Raw genomic sequence first — 22181 nt, 5'->3', positions numbered from 1 at the left:
GATCAGCAATATTCTTGCCATTTCCTCCTCGTGCCACAACGCTACTATAGCCTCATTCATTACACTAATAAAGCACAGGCTCTATAAACACACTTAGCATAGTTAGCATATAAGAATACCATTAGCATTAATAGTATGAAAGGTTTAATCCGCGTACACAACAGTACCAACAATGAAATGATATTAGTCACTTTACTCTATAAAGTTGCTGTTCATTTATCAAAGGAATCAGCTGAAATCAAAACACACTTCCATGGCGCTTAGAGTTAGTTTTTGCGTTGTCCAGCAAATGTCTGAGCAATAGCTGCATACGACTGACATAAATGTTGGATTTTGTGGCTCTTTCTAATCCCTGTAGCGCAGCCACACATTGAGACAGAGCAGTGTAAATGGACATATGCTATTATCACATTTACACTGAAACCCCCTCGGCCTTATTATGGCTGCCAGTGGGAGACCAATTAGCAGACTAGCTGTCAAGTGAGTAGCAGAGGACGGGCCGCAGAGAAATTCACACCTCTACCTCCCACACCCAGTGCTCACACAGGGCTCGCCTTTGTCCACCACTGTCACCAGATGTATACTGTGTGTGTTTGTGTGTGTGTGTGTGTGTGTGTGTCTGTCTGTGCGTGTAGGTCTTGGTATGTGTGTGTGTTTGTGCGTGTGTCTATTTGTGTGTCTGTGTATGTGTCTATGTGTGTGTGTGTGTGTGTGAGTGTGTCTGTGTCTTCATGTGTGTGTGTCTGTGCATGTAGGTCTTGGTATGTGTGTGTGTGTGTTTGTGTGTGTCTACTTGCGTGTTTGTGTATGTGTCTGTGTGTGTGTGTGTCTGTGTCTTTATGTGTGTGTCTGTGTGTCTGACAGAGGGATGGTGATAGAGATAAGGAAAAGAGAGGGGGGGGGGGTGTTTCAAGAGTGAGACAGTGAGAGACAGTGAAATAGTGAGACGGATAGACAGATGGAAAACAGAAGACAGAAAGAGGGACAGACAGGCACATACAAAGACAGACAGAGAGAGAGGGGGAGGATGAGAGAGACACATGAAGAGAGAGCTTTGATGAGAGAAATACAGTATAACAAGAGAAAGAGAAAGAGAAAAAAGAGAGAGAAAATAAAGATATCGAGTGAGAGACATATGATAGAAATAGTTGTGTTTAATAAATGATGGTAAGTTAAGAGAGAATGGGAGAGAAGGACACACATATGATATAGAGAGAGGGGAGAACGCCATGAGGGAAACGAGAGAGAGAGAGATAGATAAATAGATAGATAGATAGAGAGAGAGAGAGATAGATAGAGAGAGAGAGAGAGAGAGAGAGACAAACAAGGGAATTCAGTTGGTAGAATGTTCCAGATGGATTCAGGCCAGGTACATGACGTGCTCTCCCAACAGGGAGTTGGGTTGGTGGGGTGGTTGCGTGGGTGGGGTGGTGGGGCGGGGGAGGGTGGATGTCCTCCATGACCAATCCAGTGTAGCCGCGGTGGGTGGGCAGCACACAGCTGTCTACAGCTCCCTACTCGTCTGGTGCTACCGGGACGGCAGTGGGGGGGAACCGAACACACACGGCACGGTAGGACGCCACGGCGACCACAGACAAGCACGACACACGCATGCAAAATGACAAAAAAAAAGAGGAAAAAACGAAAGACAAACAAAAAGAACAACGATTTGGGAAAAGTCATCGTATTTTCCCGGGCCTTGACACACATCGCATTAGCCGGGTAATTCGCCCGTCTGAGGGCTGCAGGGGAGCCGAGGGCTGTATGGACACACTGCGGCCATCTGGGCTTATCGCCGTGGGAACAGCCACATTCGCAAGCACAACAATCACACACCATCACTTCTGATGTGCGTTATCGGCTTTGCAAGAACAGCAAGTATGAGACAAGTATGGTGTATATTATGCACGGGCAGGCCGAAAACAAATTGAGATTATGCAGAACTCAATTAGTTTCGATTTGTTTCTATAAGGTGAACGGTGTGAGTGTATAACTACGAAAAAAGCAAACTTTGGTGAAGGGGAGAGGGAGACACAAAGGGAAATCTAAATTAAGAGAGAAGGTGAAAGTAGGAACAAAGATTATTTAAAAAGGAAATGTGTTTTTTGGGCTGTCAGTAGTCATGGTAAAATAAATTGCAGGAGTTCAGCCAATTAGTGGTTGTTTGTGAAAAGGGGGTCAAGGAGCAGGCACTTCCTGCATGTGTGGTTGTGTGTGAAACAGAACTGTGTGTCAGTGAGTGTGTATGCATGTGTGCTGTATGTGTATATGTATGTACTTTGAATAGAACTATATGATCCTCTCCTGACACATCTCTTGACTAACCTCTGCGCTTCCTAATTCCCAGAGCTTCTCTGCACCGAGTTGTTGAGTTGTCTAAACGTGGTTGTTCACCAGTGGGCAGCTATTCTACATTGTATGCTTAAAGACTAAATGTAATTCTTTATATAAATCCACCTATGAGATGAAAAAAAATAATATGAATAAATATTCATACAAAAGTATCTTTATAGCACATATTTAAAGAAAAGGTCAAATAAAGTGATTTTGGGGCTGTCCGTATTCATGGTAACAAATACTGCAGGAGTTCAGCGAAATGGGTGGTAGTTCCTGAAAAATGGGTTAGGAGGAGCAGTACATCCTGCATGTGGTTGTGTGAGGGTGTGTGTCATAGCCATCTACAAGATGGTGATGTTATTGTATATAGATATGAGTACATCAGAACAGTATCTACAGTATATAGTGTATAGAGTATAACACCAGCTACCAGATGGTCATGTGATCGTACATAGATATGAGTACATCAGAATATCATGTATATATATATATATATATATATATATATATATATAGAGTGTATAACACCAGCTACCAGACGGTGATGTTATTGTATATAGATATGAGTACATCAGAATAGCATGTATATCTATATCTCTATATATATATATAGAGAGCTACATATATAGTGTATAACACCACCTACCAGACGGTGATGTAGTCGTAGATGGGCTCGGTGCTGAGCACGGTGAAGTTGATGTAGATGCCGTGTCCAGGGGGCACCCGGACGCTCCACACACAGTCCTGGAAGTTGGGGTACTCCTCGGGGTGTCCCGGGGAGTAGATGGTCCCGTTCAGAGACGTGATGTTCCCCCCACACAGAGCTGTGGGGGAAGGACACGGTGAGACACACAAGCAATGGGACGCTGGCCCTTTAAGATAACCCCCCCCACCGCGTGGAGGTCTCTGAGCTGCAGCTGTACGAGGTGACGCAGAGGCAGACTCTGTGGGGTGCCCGTGGGTGGAGGTGTGTGTGCCATATGATAATATAAATCGCATCGGGCTGCATTATTATTCAGTCATAATGATTCCTCTCACACCTTTCTCCAAAGCGACCCTGCAGTGATTTGAGATGGCCTCCCAGCGAGGTGAATGAGTTAAGACGCAGGTAATTAACAAGCGGATGTGAGGCCTCTTGCTCAAGGACGCCCGCTACTCTACTAATTGGCTTCATGAACAAACGCTTTATAAAAATAATAGCCCTATTTTACTGTCTTGTGTGCCGCAATCATCCAAATATCTCACGGCGCAGTACTAGATATTTTGAACCCCGCCCTTTCTGAATAGGACTAATTAATGAGACCATTCACTACGTTACATGTTTGAAAGGGCTATGTGTCTGTGTTGTTTCAGGCTGCCCACAGGTAGACTGCAGACATTGCGGTTGGAACCCAGAACCTTTGGGCTGCGTATTAAACACCCTAACTCCTAGATTGTGCCGTTAAATGACACAAGTAGTCTGTCATTTTTCTACAGTAGGTAGCCAAGACATCTGGCGCTGTAAGAGACGGCATCCTCTCCACGACATTGTTTTTTTAACTTTCTTTTCATATTATTTCATACATACATTTTCACACCATTTCTGCTCCTCTTGTGCAGGCACAGAGTGTTTTGATATCCCATGGATATGACTAACTATATATCCTTGCATTATATTTTTAGCATTTTGCATTTAGTTTGCATGTTTTCTACTGTTGGAAGTGCAATTTTAAAGTTCCAATCTGTCTATCTATCAATCCCAGACCTTCGCAGCGGGGCAGCGGGTGGTTCCACGTGCGGCTAATCCCGTGCAGGCAGGTGAGCGAGGCCTCCCCGATCAGGGAGTACCCCGGCAGGCACTCGAAGGACACCGTCATGCCCACGCTGAAGTCCGTCCCGATAACAATCCCGTTCCGGAAGGGCCGCGGGTCGGGGCAGCTCTGCAGCTGGTAGGCTGGGAGGAATGGGAAAATTGGGATAATGAATGAAATTTGAAATGTCAGAAGGTACTCTAACATCATCCAGTCATCAGTCAGGGCATAGGAATACACGTTCCATGCAACAATATGGAAAAGAGGAAAGTAATAGCCAAAAGGGGCAACATCAGAAACATTTTATGAATAGATTGAGAGACAGACAGATACACAGATACACCGACAGACAGATGGATGGAGAGATGAGATACTCCATCCTCAAGGGTAAATTGAGGCATGACAACATAAGCACATGAACATAGAACTACAATGTTCACATGGGCAAATTGTCAGCTAAAAGCACAGATATGAACCATCATATAAGAACCGTGTTAAAAACATGCGTTAAAAATAGCACTGAGAATAATTACCCTGGTACGTGATGTGGAAACCCGGCTTGTTTTGTGAGTAATCGCTGTGGAAGAAGAAGCTGGTTTGGTGGGTGGTGCTAAACAGAGACTTGGGGATGATTGGTCCGCTGAACCTGTCAATCACAGAGCCGGTCTCCATGTTGCCACTGCGGATCTCGAGGTAGTCGTGGATCGCTTCTGTGGAGAAGTTGAGGAACTGGAGATGGATCCCTGGAGGAAGGCAGCACCAATAGAATGGATAAATAACAACAACAAGCAAACCAACCAATCTATGAATTGGTTCACTGGCGGGGATCCTCCAGAGGTCAATTAAATCTAACATCGATATGATTCACATGAGCCACTTATGATTGTCTCTCTCCTCAGCCGCTGTATTTCAATCATAAACACTAACAGAAAATGACCCACAGATAACCCGCTGAGCTGGGGACTCAGTTGAGTGATTACGTGAACAAACAGAGGAACTATATGTTTGTCATTATTCTCCCTTCCAATCCCTCCTAGCTAGGAGGGATTGGAAGGGAGAATAATGACATTTATACTAGGCTGAGAGCGGATCCTGATTTGTAGATTGTAGCATCATCCTGGTCTACTGCGGCGCAATTTCTGAGCTGTACGTCAGTCAACAGTCCCCGGAGCAGGAGGAAGAATAACAGCAACGCAGACAAGGAGGAGGAATACAGAGTTTCACCAAGGAGTTTGACAATTCTTTTAGCGGATATCTCCCTAAACCTATGCCACTGAAAGCCTTCTCTCTCGCCTCTTAACCCATGCCACTGAAAGTCCCGCCCTCTCTCTCGCCTCCCTAACCCATGTCATCCAAAGTTGTCAAGTCGCGATGGACAGACGGATGGACGGGTGAGGAGTAGCGAGTGTGCTCCCTTACCAAAGCCCACCGGCAGGGTGACCGACCAGGAGCAGTCTAAGCCACTGGGGTAGTTGCCAGGGTAACCGGGACTCAGGATCACTCCGCTCACGTCTGTCATGGAGCCACCGCATTGGGCTGCACACGCACACACACACACACACACACACACACATGTAGGTACACACAGAGACACACACACACGTAGATAAACATAGAGGGGGAGAACGAGAGAGAGTTAGAGAGAAAGTGGAATATTTAGCACTTAATGAACAGCAGATAAGCGAGAGGTATATTATCTACAATTGACTGACATCAGTCTGAATCACTGTGGATACAAAACCGGGTGTAAACTAAGGGAGTAGCAGACGCCCGTATGGTATGCGGCGAATAATCCACTTGTGGCCAATGTGGAACAGGAACATTGGGGAAACCAGTTCTGCGGTCCTCCTCCTGAGCACAGGCCGGTTGGACTCCACGACATTATCAAGCAGACGGCGCTGCACGCGGCAGCGCCCCAGGGCCCCGGGCTTTTCACCGCTGCTTTCTATTTATTCTTGGGATGTGATGGGTCATTTACACCGCTAAACAGCCCCGCGCCAACCCCTGGGAGGACCGGGGTGAAATGCGTTTGAGAGGAGAAAGCAGTTTGAATGCCGATGTGCCTCATGCGTTGTTTAATTAAATGTGTGTGAGGACTGTGGAGTTGTACCTGTGTGGATGGCTCGTGTACTTCTGCTTTCTTTATGTGTGTCGTTTTGGTGTGAACATACGCACAGACAGACAGACAGACAGACATACACACACCCATACAACTCATTACATATTTATGATGTGTAATAAGTGTATTTATAAAAGTGTGAGTGTGTGTGTGTTTGTGCGTGTGTGTGTGTGTGTGTGTGTGTGCCTGTGTGTGTCCTTCTGTTGTGTGTGTTTTTGTGTGTGTGCGTGTGTGTGCGTGTGTGCGGCTACCTACCAATGCACAGTGGTACCGGGTAGTTCCATCTCCTCACAGGTCCGGGCATGCAGGTAATGTGGGCGTGGCCCTAACAGACAACACACACACACACACACAACTTAAGCCTCATGACCATCTACATCCCCAGGATCCGTTTTCACCCAACACACTCCTATAGATATAAATGACCAAAGAGACCATTATGCTGTACACTCACTCCTGTCTGCATACATATTCCATTATGAATGTATGTGAGAGAGCCGAGTGGAGTGGCCGTATGAATCAGAGAACAGGGCCAGTGGAATAGGATTTATATTCGTAGGAGTCAATTGCAGAACAGGAGATAATGGGACAGGGGGTACAATAGTTCAACCAAAGCATAAAGGTCATGTTTCAGTGTGCACTTTTACCTTAGCTTAGGTTGGTTTATGCGTTTCGTTCAGTCCAATGGAATACAGGCTATTCTAGTCTAATCTTAGTGCTTTAGTCTAGTCCAGTCTGGTCTACTGGAGTCCAGTCTACTCCATTCTTCTCCAGCCTCCAGTCTAGTACAGCCTAGCCGAGCCTAGTCCAGCCCAATCCAGTCTAGTCTTGTTGAGCATAGTCTAGTTCAGTACAGTCAAGTCCAGTCTAGTCTACTGAAATCCAGCCCAGCCTAGCCTCGTCCAGCCTAGCATGGCCTACTAGCCTGGTCCAGCCTAGCCAAGCATAGTCCAGCCTAACCCGGCCCACTAGCCTAGCCTACTATAGCCTAGCCTCCATGCGGTCACGGTGCAGTGTATCACCTGAAGGGAGTATCCGTGTTCGCAGGAGAACTGCACCACGTCCCCCACCATGTGGCGGTCCCCGTGGCGGAGCCCATAGTTGGGGGTCTGGGGCTCAGGGCAGGTCTCCAGGCCGATGGCTGGGGGGAGGTCAAAGGGTCAGCAACACACACCACGACACACACACACACACACACACACACACACGGTCAGAGCACACACACACAGACACACACACAGCCCTCCCAGAAAACCGTCCATGGGGACGGGAGACAGAGACGTGCCGAGGAACAACAGATAGGCCGTAGTCCGAGGATCGACTATTCTTAACTAGCAGAGGCTAAAGTATAGAGGTGTGTTTTATGGGGCCGTTAATACATTTTTAACAGCGTCTTAAAACGCACCTCTTTAGTTGAGCCTCCGTCGAAATCGCTCGATGCGTGATTGTCTTTGTTTGTTTGTACCTCTCAGGTATACCTCTGTACTCGTTGTTTACTGTGCCTTATAAACTAAATGATTGTTCCTGCTGTGTTTCTTCCCTTGTTAAGCGACTTTAATTGCTTTAATTGCCAAAAAAATAATCTCTGATTCCGATTGTTCCCGGTGATTTCAAACTAATTTCCTGCTACGGTCGGTTCCCTCGTTACGCACTTTTGTAGTGCTGTTATGAACCGAAACCCGCCCTGTCAATAAAGTTTAATTGCATTCAATTCTTTGCGTTGTGTCTCTAAACAACACGGTTACGGGGGGGGGGGGGTGGAGGCGGGGAGGCAGAGCAGGTACCGGTGTATTCCAGGTGGAAGCCAGCGGCAGACACACTGATGTCGGAGCTGAAGCTCAGGTAGAGGTCGTTGGACGTGCTGTTGAGCAGGGGGGGGATGGTGGTGCCTGGGGCCAGAGAGGAGGGAGGAGGGGGGGAGGGAGGAAGGGAGGAGAGGAGAGGAGGAAGGAGGAACAGAGGAAAGAACACGAATGAGGGAGAGGAAAGAGAGGGAGAGGAAGAAAGAAAGAAAGAACAATAGACAGAGGGAGAGGGAGAGGGAGAAAGAAAGTTTGACAGTAAGGGAGAACAGAGAGGAGGGAGGAGAGAGAGAAAGGGAGACGAGTCGGGAAGAATGATAGAAAGGAAGGAGATACAGAAAGGGAGAACAAAAGAAAGAAAGGAAGAAAAGGGAGAAGGAAAGAAAGAAGGAACGAGGGACAAAAATGGAGTTTAGAAAAGAAAGAAGAGAAAGAAGAGAGAAAATATGGGAGAAAGTTATTCCAAAATATTGTATGAAAGGTAGATAAAAGTATTCAAGAAAAAAAAAGAAAGCATGTTTATCATTCCATTTGGTTTAAAGCTATTACGAATCACTTGTCTGTTGCTTCTCCTTCTTAGTCATTGTAATAAAAGTGCACTCTGCCGTCAGTTCCGAGTGCCGAGTGCATCAGCAGCTTTTTAACGCCATCATCAGCACCACCACCATCGCCATCGTCGTCACCCTCCGAGGATGAAGACCATGAGTGACAGGAGGGCCCCGCGCTAGCCATTTCCCCGTGTGATGAAACATCAGACCCCCCACTTCCGCAAGCCCTTTATCAGCGAGAGTCCCCCGCTGTGTTCCCATAATCCTCCCTGGCAGTGAGTAATGTGCGGGTGATCTTCTCCACAAAGGTGGCTGACATGTGGCGTGCAAATTCATACTTTTGTTGCGTGACTGACACCGGTCGGGCTTATGTAACGGGCCGGGATGGGACTCTGTGTTCCCGTGGCGATGTGATGACACGTTGTTATTCATTTCCTCACTCTCATTATTCAGTTTGTGTATTCCGGTTCCATAGGCTCCATATTAATTGGCATTTTTTATTCTCCACATCTTGTTCGGATTGAATGACTATTTCTTATGTGTGTGCGTTTTCAATATCGAGAGGACACTTAATTAAGATTACTTCAGAGATTTCTATAAATGTGTGTATGTTTTCATACATTTTTTCGTATGTTAATTTTTGGACTCAATGATGATGATTTGTGTGTGTCATTTGAACACTGACGGCTTTGTGATTAATTCAGGTGATTATATGAATATGTGTGGGAGTTTTTCTGGACACGTACAACCGTCTGGAAGAGAACCGTTTACAGGCGTCTCCACACAGCATCCCTGCTGTGTGTCTGGCACTGAATCTGTTTCTATGTCTGTGTGTGTCTTTTTGTGTGCGTGTGCTCATGGGTGTGTGTGTGTGTGTGTGTGTGTGTGTGTGTGTGTGTGTGTGTGTGTGTGCGTGTGACCATGGGTGGGGGTGTGTGTATGTGTGTGTTTCTTCGCTCATTGGTGTGTGTGTGTGTGTGTGTGTGTGTGTGTGTGTGTGTGTGTGTGTGTGTCTGTGGGTTCATGGGTGTGTGTGGTGTGTATGTGTATGAGTGTGTGTATGAGTGTGTGTATGAGTGTGTGTGTGTGTGTGTGTGTGTGTGTGTGTGTGTGTGTGTGTGTGTGTGTGCTTGTGTGTGTGTGTGTGTGTGTGTGTGTGCATGCTTGGCGGGCAGGTGTCAGTGGGTGTGTGACTGGTCGCCTGCTGATAAAGCCCCGCTAAACTGTTCCACCACTAATTGTGTTCTCCCATCAACAGGTTAACACCTCAGCAGGGAGCATCGTGACCCACCGCGATAAAACCCCCATCAGAAACATAAGCAGCGACGATGGGAAAGTAGCACAGGCAATGTTGAGTGATGATGATTAAGATCAATGCGACTAGTGGCCAGAACTTTGAAATACGATTCCATGTATAATTAATATAAACAATTTCGGTGCTGATATCGTCCTGCCTGAAAATTTTGCGAAATCCCAGGCGAGACGTAATTCATGAATTATAAAACTCTTGAGTAATAGCGACTCTAATTTCATTTTGTAACCGTTGAAACCCCCACTTATTTATTGATTTATTGATTCATCTATTAATGAATTTTCCTGGGTTACCAGAGTAGCTTCCTAGCCGCGGCGCGTGGTTGTCGGCTCCGTCGTAGAAGTCCAGCGAGTCCCAGTTGTGCTCCGTAGCGAAGCTCACCACCTGGATCTGAAAGAGTACAGGACCTTTACACAACTGTTGTACTTAGTTCATGGAATGCCAGAAATATTCCTCCTGTTATGTTAAGCTCATGTGCAAGTAAATGCTAGGCTATGTCATCTTAATATTATGCAAGTTTTCTGCACTTGTAAAGGTACGTTATTTTCTTCCCATTATCTTTATGTTCATGTTTGTTTGTTTGTTTGTTTGTTTGTTGTTTATTCTATGCTATGCTATGATTGGGATTCAATTATGTCCACACATTTTCACTGAAGTAAAGAAAAAAGAAAGTTAAAGTTTGGATGAGTTCAATTGGATCAGTTGGATGAGACAATTATAAACAGACAAACACAGGTTTTGTTTGCCAGATCACACACACTTTAGCCTGAAGCTAATGAACTTAACCAAGCAAATTATAACTCTGGAAACTGAACACAATACTGGGACAAACCACTGCGCTTTGTGTACCTAGCATTAAGTAAGACATAAGCCAATTTCTTAGCTACTTATTATTTCTTATCTCAGAAGAAATGTGAAAACGTTATAATGCCATTGATAAAAATCAATGGATAGAGCTCAACACAAACCCCTTGTAAATAGATCACAATGATCACTTTTGTGCATCTGCTATTATTTCTTAATTCAATAACACGCAAGTTTAAGCAAGCACTCCGATTGGTCAATTCCCATTCTCAAGCGTGTTTAAATGCCTGGTGAAAGAATGGACAAAAAGAGAGTGCCTAATTACAGAAAGTATCGCTAACTAGCCAAAAGTACTTTCATAAGCCTAGTTTCCATAACAACGTTCAACTGACCAAGAGTCGGCTATCGTTACTATAGGAACTATTTTCTGATGGAGATGAACTCGGGCAGAATTAACCCACAATATGAAAATAGTTTACAATATTGTTGATAATGAAGATGGTTTGTGTTATTGAATCGCAATCTTACACTCAATGGCATTCTTGAATGTCATCGTTGGTACTTGAAGCACAGGACTTCGGAACTTGGCGCAAGCGCCTCGTTCCTACGGCTGTGCTTCGCGTACCAATAATGACATTCAAGAACACCATCTCGTGTAAGATTGCTTAATTAAAAACCTACTGAAGGCTACGCTAGAGGAAAAACTACTCAACACTTAATACTATTTACCATTCTGTGATTTAGCAGAATCGTTTACCCAAGTTGACTTCTCTGCTCATTAAGGACGAAGAAGGGATTTAGAGCCTCCTGCTCAAGGGAATCAAACCCAGAACCTTTCGTCTGGGCGTCACAATCCTAATACTACGCTACGCTGCCACTTACTAATACTACCGTTACACAGCCATCCGTCCATACATCCGTGCATCCATGCCTCGTCCACCAGCCCAGGGGGGAGGTGTGGCTGGGAGTTACCTGAATGCCAGCCCCTTCGGGCACAGACACCTTCCACACACAGTTCTGGTTGTTGTCATAGGGCTCCGGGTAGCCCGGGGACAGGATGGTCCCCCGACGCAGGGCCAACACACCTCCACACGGGACTAGAGAGAGAGAGGTGGAGAGACATCAAGACGGGGAGTGGGGAGCGAGGGAGAGAGCCAAAGAGAGAGAGAGATAGAGTGTGTCACATAGTTACATCACAAGTCACTTACCACCATCAAGAGCGTACGGAGACAAGGGACCTCTAGAGACAGTCCTTCCCCCACTAGAAAAGTGTTCAACCTAGGTAGGACAAACTCTCTTCCCCCTGGAAACAGCCAGGCCTTTCCCCACTAGCATTGTGTGCAACCTGGGTACGACGGACACTCTTCCCCCTGAAGACAGACAGGCCTTACCCCCACTAGCATAGTGTTCAACCTGGGTACGACTAACACCACGTCTCACTCTGATACGGCCCTCCCCATTGCTCTCCTATTAATGGCTCTGTTAGTGGGTTTAATGATCAGTGTTCATCAGCTCTCAATGCTGCTGCCCCGTATAAACCGAGGTCACCGCCTCCTGTAAATCCATCCCCGCGGATCAATGACAGCCTCAGCACCAATGAAGGAAATATTGAAAGGTCGTAGATGGATAGAAGTGATCAAAACTCACCGTGCACTACCTTCACTCGAAGCGTTTATGAAGCGAGAGCCGTCTTATTTGTCTGGCTTAATTATTAATACGAGAACAACCCTGGGTTTTTTGATCAACACTTCAATCAGCTTGTGTGTCCCTGCCTCGTCAATCGCTGACCGGGCCTTTGTCTTTTATGCTCCATCCTAAGCGGTGACCCCATCTCATTGTCTGAGTCCAGCTCTGTTTACCAGCCCCATCTCTCGGCTATCTCATCTCATACGCGCCCATCCTCCGGTCCTTTTGATGTAATCCACGCACCGTTTCCACACCAAGCGGTCCTGCCACTCTGCACACCAAGCGGTCCTGCCACCCTGTCCATTATTAACACCAAGGCTGCATACCTGAATATCTTTAAGACAGCAAGTGTCCAACCGCTCCTCCAAAAGCCTTTGATGAATCAACTAAAGCCTAATTCATGTCACCACACACACTCCGTCCTGGAGACAGACAGAGCGCTCCGGACCCTCGCCCTACGAGTCCCGGTGTGTGTGTGTGTGTGTGTGTGTGTGTGTGTGTGACTCACCGACGCAGGTGGGCAGCGTGTCGTTCCACTGGGCCAGGTTTTCGGGCACACTCTCGCAGCGGATGGCGCTGGAGCCGTGCAGCACGTAGCCGGGGTTGCACTCGAACTGGACCGCCGAGCCCACCGCAAAGTCGTTCCCCAGGCGGCGGCCGAAGCGGGGCTCCGGCACCGAGCTGCACTGGGTGGAGCTGGTCCGCGGCACGGCTGCAGGGCGGGGGGTAAGGGGAGGAGGGCGGTGGGTGAGAGAGGGGTTAGGGCGTGTCAGAAGAGGGGGGTTCACTTTTCTACTAGTGACATGTAGAAAATCCACCTCATAAAAAATGACATATATATATATATATATATATATATATATACATAGGGTTCTTTTTTTGTCTGAAATAGAGTAAATGTGTAACTTTTTATAAATGCCCTCATCGCAATTGTCTGCTCCTGCAAAAACACAATATAAGAAAAAAAATAAGGTGACAGCTCATAATAATTAACGAAAGGGACTAAGAAGTGAGGCTGCAGGACACCAAAATTGGAGGAGCCTAATTTGAAGGCAGCGTAGTAGTTTCACTTTCTAAAAGACTGTAAATGGGAACGTACACCAGCAAGGACAGACTGACAAAGAGCACAGCTGGCTTGTGGAAGAGTGTACCGACAAGCCAGGGACCTCTAGCTGTCAATAGTAATTTGCTGTGATTCTATGCGTGTTTATATGCTCCAAGTCTTTTTTGGTGTTTTAGTATAAGAAAAGATATCACTTGATTTATCCCAAGGGAAATTGTTGTACATCAGTTGCAGTACAAAGTAGGAAAAGAGCAAATGCATAAATGCAAATATGTAAATAAAAAATATTACAGTACAACAATAAAACAGGTACCAGAAGGACCATTGGGACATCCTAATATCATTGTTCTGACCTTGGTAGACGAAGTGGAACCCTTTGGCGGTCTCCGGGCCCACCGTGGTGAACTTGATGGTGATCTGGTTCCCAGTGCTCAGGGGCAGGGACTCACCTGGGAGCAGGAGGCAGGAGGAAACACAAAGGAAACAGTGCCATCGGTTAAGAACTGCACACTCACATCTGACGGAATATTCATGAATCGATCATTCATATCCGTCCATGCATTAATCCATCTATCATCCATCCATCTATTAATCGATCCATTCATTTATTCATACAGCCATCCATTCATCCTTTCATTAATGATAATATACCTCTATCATCCATCCATTCAATCAGAAGTGGCTATTCCAAAAAACTTTTTAGCCATGAGGTAGATGCAGAGTACTCCCAACACATATTCCAGAGAAGCACGCACAGAGAGTAGAATTCAAGTTGCACATTTATTCCAACAGTCCGGTTGACTTTCCAGAAGTGCAAATAAAGGATTACAAGATACGGTTTAACTAAACAATATGCAAGCATTCAAGTCTGTGAGTATGCGGTTGGAAAACTGTTCCTTCTCCGCCCTCTAACCTGCTCCAGTCTCTGTCAATGGGCCAATTGGTCTACACATTCGCGCCAGAGGCACGTCAAGAGGGAGTGGCTACGTCATTACATTACACACATGCAGGTGAGTACTAGGTACGTAACAAAAGGTACTACAGTCTACATCAAGGTAAGTATTAAATACATTGATTCATGTGTATATTAACTTAAATAATTTCTCATAAATAATCCATAAACTTAATAAAATAATTATAATGTAACTAAGAATGTCTCAGACCAAATGCAGAAATCCTAATTATGGATTCTACATTCATGAATCTATCCATAAATCAATCCGATCATTCGTCTATCCAGCCATCCAGCCATCCATTGCTCACCATCCACCACTCATCACCCATCCATCGCTCACTATCCACCACTCATCACCTATCCATCGCTCACCATCCACCACTCATCATCCATTCATCCATCAGTCCTTGCACACACCCATCCATCTTACCAGAGTGGGAGCCAGACAGAGAAGACAGCAGGGTGTTCTGCTGGGACGGCCCATCGTAGATATCCACCACATCGTTCAGGGACGTCTGGAACATCACAAACTGGCCAAAGAGAACTGGAGAGAGCGGGGAAAGACAAGAGACAAAGGAAGTAAAGGAGTGGTACTGTACCACTGCATGTGCTGTTAACACTACTAATAATAATCATCGTCATTATAACACACTTCCACTGTTCATCGCTGGCATCTAAATGAAGGAGCTCTATTTAAACTGTAGGTCTCATCGTTTTAATTGGGAATTAACCTTCTGTGTGAAACTCTTTTGAAGCCAAACATTGGCACGAAATTAAAGAACGATGACACTTGAGGGAAAGTGAGGGGAAGAAAAGGGAACACCGGATCATGCTAACGGGAAGCTCATTAGACTGTTAAGACCTAAGATATATTAGCCTGTTTTACAAGCAACGATAACGCTTCAACGCACAACACCCACTGTGTTTGACGACTGACAACACCGCACTATGCAATCGAGAACGTAATATTTAAACGCAGATCTTATGAGTACGGCTGACTTCACCAGTGTATCATTAATAAACCGTGTCCCTGAAGATTGATCCTCACGTTTTCTGTAAATATTTCCCTTTTGTTACGTCCCTTCCAATGCAATTTTTGAAAACAATACAAGAGAGGCACAATCAATGGAGGGGAACGTCACAAAAAGTGTGTGTTTTCTGGCAGGCCGTGAGAGAGGAGTGTGCGCTTTAGGATGAATAAAATACCATTCAGACAGGTCAGCTCTGCTAGGATTAAGTGTCTTTCTAAAGAGGGCCCTAAGCAGGAAGGATTGCTTGCACACTGAGCGTGTTAGTGTGTGCACGTGTGTGTGTGTGTGTGTGTGTGTGTGTGTGTGTGTGTGTGTGTGTGATAAGTGAGGAGCAGTTTCTACCGGGGGGCAGAGACGGAGACGGATGCTATTCTGCGTGTCAGCAGAAATTGTTAAAAGCATTCCTCATGTATAAACTTTAAGGAATCTGAAGGCAAGTGATTTGCCTCCGTGCAGTCTATTCTGCTAGTAAAGTCAACACAAGGGACACATACACACACACCCACACATGCAGTCATGGATGCCTACACACACGCAAATACACAGACACGCACTCACACACACACACACACACACACACAGATACGGATGCACATACATGCATGCACTAACAGACACATACTCTCACACGCATACTCACAGAGAGGCACATAGGTGCATACACACACACACACACACACACACACACATTCACACAAACACACACACTAGGCAGAGTTTGCTTGCCAGGCATTAGCTGACACACTGTTAAAACATTGCAGTCGATTTCCCTGACAGACACACACACGCACATTGATGAAATGCAAGAGCACCCACACACACACACACACTCACACACACACGCTGTGGACTTAAAAGGTGCATGAAAAACATAAACACGTATGAGAGACCAGGATAGGAACACAAAACCATGAGATCAGAGGGGTCCTTATATTGTCCTTTTTTTTTTTGTCTTTTTTTCTCCCTCTCTCCCTCTCTTTGTACTGGAAAGGTTCATAAATGATTCCATATGTGACATCGTGTACGACTATGGATTACATCGTTATAAAGTTGCAGCGCCGGGGCACTGCAGTCTCCCTGTGCCCAGTGTGTGCGTGCGAGTGTGTGCGCGTGTGCGTGCTTACTGCCTTTCATTACGGTCGTGAACCTGTAAGCCTCACCAGGCTCTAACTCCACTCTGACACGTTAAAAGACTCTGATGCAGATTCAAACAGACGGCAACATTTGATTGCTTGACAGATTTAAAGCGACGGCTGATTGGCTAAAAAGGGAACCCTGATGGTTTATTCATCACCCAATCACACTCATTGACAGTTCATGGGAAAAGTAAGTTTGCAAAAACCAGAGAGAATGCAAAAAACGCCATTGTGAAGTTTTTTATGCGTGACACACCAATTTGTCCCATCAACCACCAATTTACGCACAATACTAATAGCTTTATCGCTCTATATTGCTAAACTTTATATTAGTATGGGTTTCCTTTGAGCAGGCATAATGAGTCCACATTCGCAAATTCGCCGGACAGAGGTGAATTACTCTCCGTGGTGTCGCTAACCCAAATATATTCAGATAATCAGTATTCACTACCTCAAAGGCGACGAGAGAATCCCATTTTGTCAAAGTGACACATTGTCGGAACTTCTCCTTTTACAATATTCATGCGTTCAACCCCCCGTTCTTTATTACCAGCGGCGATCATGATGATCACAGGCTCATTCCGGGGCGTCATGGCGATTAGAAAAGAGCCACCAGGATCCAATAAGTGATCAGGAATTCCACATAGTTATTACATGATACAGATACATCCCCTGAAGCCTTTTCTTTCAGGTTTTTTCTGTGGACTCCCGTGACTCAGGGACCCAAGGACCCAAAGGTGTCCTTGGGAAAAAGAAAATTAGAACTGAAATATTTAATTTCATTATTCATCATCTCGACCCGAATGGTAGTTTGGCACACGGCTACACGTAGCTATATCTAATGAAAAAATGTCTCTCTCTAGGATGGAGTTCTGTAGTGTAGACTAATGGAATTAATACAGAGCCACTTTATTGATTACACAATAACAGAATGATAGAAAGTCTTAGGGGGGATGGGAGGGCGGGTGCTTTGATCGATGAAGGGTTTTTTCGCCCGGGTGCTGCCGGAATTACAGACAACTGCTGGATGCGGCAATCAATCAGAGAAAACGCCGCCACACATCTTCAGAGAAGGTGGTCTCCTTTGTGCAGAGCTCCATCAAAAGATGCTCCGCCGCCTAACGCATGACCCGGGTTAAGACCACGGGAGGCTGTTGTAGTCTGAGTGTGTGTGTGTGTGTGTGAGAGAGTGCTCTGTGCCGTGTGTGTACGTGTGTGTGTGTGTGTGTGTGTGTGTGTGTGTGTGTGCGTGTGTGTGTGTGTGTGTGTGTGTGTGCGTGCGTGCGTGTGTGCGTGTGTGTGTGTGTGTGTGCGTGTGTGTGTGAGGTCGTACCGAACTCCCGGGGGACTGAGATGGAGTAGACGCAGGCGTGTCCGGCCGTGTAGTTCCGGGGGAAGTTGGGCGAGAGAACGGTTCCCTCTGATCCTGTAGAGCGGCTGCCGCAGGGCGCTGGACACACACACACACACACACACACACACACACACACACACACACACACACACACACACACACACACACACACACACACACACACACACACACAGATGCACAAAAATCTATACACACTGAGATTCTACGATTTATAATGCCACAAACACTGTAATGTATGTCTCTGTCTATGTGTGTGTGTGTGTGCGTGTGTGTGTGGGTGAGTATGTGCGTGCCTGTGTTGTGTATGGCTGCTTGCCTGCGTGCCCGCGTGTGAAAGAGTGTGTGTGTGTGTGTGTGTGTGTGTGTGTGTGTGTGTGTGTGCTGTGTGTACTATAGGACTAGTGTGAGATTGTTTCCACGGTGGAGGAGCTAATCATAGGTTCTCTTCACTGATGGGCTGTCTCCCACTGTGTATGTACCTGTATTGTTACAGCGATGAAAAGGTTAGGCCTCTCCTCATTCCTCTAGGTTTTTTCATGTATTGTCTGTGCTTTTGTGTGTGTATGATGTGTGTATTTGTGTGGCTGTTGTATGTGTGTGAGTGTGTGTGTGTGTGTGTGTGTGTGTGTGTGTGTGTGTGTGTGTGTGTGTGTGTGTGTGTGTGTGTGTGTGTTACCTTGACAACTGGGTAAGGCCCTGTTCCACCCCGGTCTTCCGTCGTCTCCCATGCTGCAGGTGAGGGTGGAATAACCCTAACAGAAAGAGGGATAACACTGTGTTTAATATGAACATCCATCATCACAACCTCCTCTCTCATGTGCCATAATCTCCAGCAATCAGGGAAATCCCAAGCCAGAAAATGTCTACCACTGCTTTTCAAAATTAATTTGAAAAAGACAATTCAGCGATTTCCTTTAACCTCATTTCCATGTTTCAGAATACATTTTACTCAATGTTAAGTGCATTGCCATGTCCCGCTGGTCTGAACAAGTCCAGCTGAGATTAATTTCGTTTTTTACAAGGCCTTGCTTGGTCTTTATAAGAAGAAGTTCCTCATAGTGCTGTAAAATCTATAACAGTGTGCATCGCTGTATTGAGCATTGGGAAAGTTATCAAATTGAATTACAATTTTGATAACTTTAAAATAGATTAAATTCTACCTCTTTATGATGCAAGTATGATGCAAAAGGATGCAAACTTCAAACTTTTAATATATGCATATATATAGTTTCACAGTAGAAGGTGACAAAATAATATCTAATAATATGTATGGGGACAGCCGTCTTCCATGGATGGTCCTCATATAGCATTTATTTTGTGTTGCTTTTCAGACCCTTTTCAGAAAGGACAAACACAGGTGTCGCACATAATACCAAAATGGGTCTACTCCTTGTATGTACCAGGCCACGCATCGGTGACTACACTAGTGACCATAAGTCTCAACAAAACTAGTGAAAGAATGTCCTAAATGTTAAGTGAGTAGTAAGTAAGAAAAATCTCTTTAAGAAGACATAAGATGTTTGATTGAAGCCGACTGAGAGTACATAACATTAAATTACATTGATTTAGCAGACTCTTCTGTCCAAAGTGACTTACATTAAGTCACTTTACATTACATTATTCAGCAATGAAGTTATACCCCAAAAAGTGCAAAAATCATTTAAGTGTATACAAATTCACAAAGAAAATAAGCAAACGCTTTTAAGTGCCCCAAAATAGAAAGAAGCGTTGGAGAATTTTCTTTGTGAATTTGTATACACTTAAATGATTTTTGCACTTTTTGGGGTATAACTTCATTGCTGAATGGGGAATTTGTATTGTTATTGTTTTTGTACCTGTAAGATGTACCCAGCTTCACAGTAGAAGGTGACGGTGGAGCCCAGTTTATAATCTGAACCCAGTCTGGTGCCGTTCAGCACCACGCCAGGGTCAAAGCAAGACTCCCTCAACTTGGCTGTGGAGAGAGAGAGAGAGAGAGAGAGAGAGAGAGAGAGAGAGAGAGAGAGAGAGAGAGACCGAGAGAGACCGAGAGAGAGATCATCGGAGGAGAAGGTTAAACAGGAAACATGCATAATAAAACGAGGGCGATTTTAATAATAAATATCTCTTCTGAACCATAATCAATGAGGCAGCAGACATTAACTCGGCCTTTCTAATAGTCTACTTGACTTAGCTGTCCTTAGCAGGAAGAGATGGCACCCGCCCAGGGTAACCCCCCCCCCCTGCCCCCACCGCCTCACCCTGACAGCCCCCTAGCCCAAAAGCTTTATATGCTCTGTGAACTGTGAACATTAAGAGTTTGGCCCGATTCCAAACAACTTTTCTTGTCACACAGATTCAAATGTAGACTTTTTTTTTCTCTTTCGTTTTCTGGATGGGGGTGGGGGAGGGGGCGGGGTGGTACTCTGCGAGAGCAGTAAACTGCTGATGTCAAGCGGTGTATTTAATAACGCACATTTACAACCAGAGAATCGGCTTACTTCCCCCCCCGACGCATTTACACTTCATTGAGGCGGCTAATGCGTAGGATATATACAATGAACAAAGGGGGTCATGTCCGACTTCCAAAGAGTAGTCATTAGTTGAATAAAGTATAAAAGGAGGACTTACCATACCAAGGAAAACATTATCTCAAATATGCCTTGTATGGCACACACCCCACTTTTGCTAAGAGAGCAGATTCAGCATTCCAATGCTTAACCCTTGTGTATTGTAATAGCATCATTGCAGTCACACTGTTTCTGTAAAAACTATAAAGAAATTACCCTCAATTGTCTCCTTTACACTGAAGAGGGAAATACGTGTAAAAGATATTTGTAAATTATTTTGCCAGAGTAACAGCACATAAATGCTAATTTAAACCTCAAGGATCTCTCAAGCTTGGCGATAAGCACAATGTCGATTTGTAATGGCTGGGCATGGTATCTGTTTGTGTCATTGTTGTATGATTGCCTGTTTAAGGGAAAATTGGGTGCCACAATTTCCCATCAAACAACAATTTGGGTATAATTCCATCAGTTATCTTTTTTCTCTGGGCTCTCACTTTAATACTGATTTGAACGAGTACAGTCAAACTGCCTTGTAATTGGCTGGTTCAAATGTTAAGGTTGAAGATGATTGGTGCGAGTGAGTTTTGACATTGCAGATGGCTGCCTTGTCAATCAATCAACCGGTGATACTTAAAGTCAAGTTACATGGCAACAAAGCAAACATCCCTCTCAGTAATTGAGCATACTCTGCCTCTTTAGAGTCGCTACCGAGTCGTTTAGCAGATGCTTAAATCCAGAGGGACGACGGTAAATCTCAGACACATTAGCGCCTCTAGGGTTATGACATCTCGCATCAACAACCCCCATAATGCTTTGGGTTTGAAGCCAGAACCTTCTGGCTGGCAAAATAAGAAAAAAACAAAACCACTTGACTATCCTGGCTCCACATCCTACCAATTCAAATCTGAGCCCAAATAAATAAATTAATAAAAATGAAAAAGATGCACAGGTGCTCTGCTTTTAAGTGTTAAATGGCGGTTTTGCAAATGCCACCATGCACGCCCTCACCTTTGTATTCGAGGTGGAAGCCGGTATAGGAGACGGAGCCGTCACTGCGGAACGCTAAATGCATGGTGTTGGAACTGCTCTCGATGCGCTCCGGCAGCTTGCTGTCTTGGAAACTACCAATTAGAGGACTGTTGCTATCAGGCCCGTCGTAGATGTACAGGAAGTCATAGTTAGGCTCGATGCTGAAGCTGGAGGAGCAGACGAAGAAGAAGAAGAAGAAGAAGAAGAAGAGGGAGGAGAAGGAGAGGAACATTATGAATGTGGGGAGAGCAGGCATGTGGAGTGAAATAAGTAGGAGAGAAAGACACTGCTGAAATACTGCGTTTACCACTGTGCACGTTCTCCTTTCTCTGTATCAAAAATAAATGAAAATGTGTCATTGAGCATCGAGAGCTTAATGTTTCGGCCACCGGCGTGGTAAGTGCTTGAAGTGGAGGCGAAAAATAGATCTAACTTTTAGCAGAATAATACCACGGTCCAAAATATTCCCTTTAGCGAGCGGCCTCGCTGTAATGGCGGCCACATCCATCCGTGCAATTTCCTGTGGGTCTTCAAGCTGAAAGCTGCCAGCCCTGATCAGAGGTGCATTACACTTCCGTCGCTTTCAACCGCCATCCGGGATTTGAAGGAGCGTACTTTCCATACCGAACACACTGGCCACTGGAG

The 22181-nt window shown here is 45.3% G+C and overlaps 1 protein-coding gene across 1 annotated transcript in view; it reads right to left on the bottom strand.

Annotated features, from left to right (window-relative positions):
• The window catches only part of csmd3b (CUB and Sushi multiple domains 3b), a gene marked incomplete at both ends in the record, with an annotated part of 306229 nt that overhangs the window by 27929 nt on the left and 256119 nt on the right, over positions 1–22181 (bottom strand). The window contains 16 exons of the mRNA XM_084484831.1: positions 2984–3161; positions 4082–4270; positions 4661–4870; positions 5547–5663; positions 6502–6571; positions 7269–7387; positions 8031–8135; positions 10202–10298; positions 11685–11809; positions 12907–13110; positions 13815–13910; positions 14847–14960; positions 17917–18033; positions 18635–18710; positions 19794–19912; positions 21516–21703. Coding sequence (XP_084340957.1) covers positions 2984–3161; positions 4082–4270; positions 4661–4870; positions 5547–5663; positions 6502–6571; positions 7269–7387; positions 8031–8135; positions 10202–10298; positions 11685–11809; positions 12907–13110; positions 13815–13910; positions 14847–14960; positions 17917–18033; positions 18635–18710; positions 19794–19912; positions 21516–21703 — 2124 coding nt within the window. The remainder of the gene's footprint in view (positions 1–2983; positions 3162–4081; positions 4271–4660; positions 4871–5546; positions 5664–6501; positions 6572–7268; positions 7388–8030; positions 8136–10201; positions 10299–11684; positions 11810–12906; positions 13111–13814; positions 13911–14846; positions 14961–17916; positions 18034–18634; positions 18711–19793; positions 19913–21515; positions 21704–22181) is intronic.

The sequence above is a fragment of the Micromesistius poutassou genome (assembly GCF_964030765.1).
Source record: "Micromesistius poutassou genome assembly, chromosome: 20".
Classification (NCBI taxonomy): Eukaryota; Metazoa; Chordata; class Actinopteri; order Gadiformes; family Gadidae; genus Micromesistius; species Micromesistius poutassou.
This window is presented reverse-complemented; position numbering and strand designations above follow the sequence as displayed.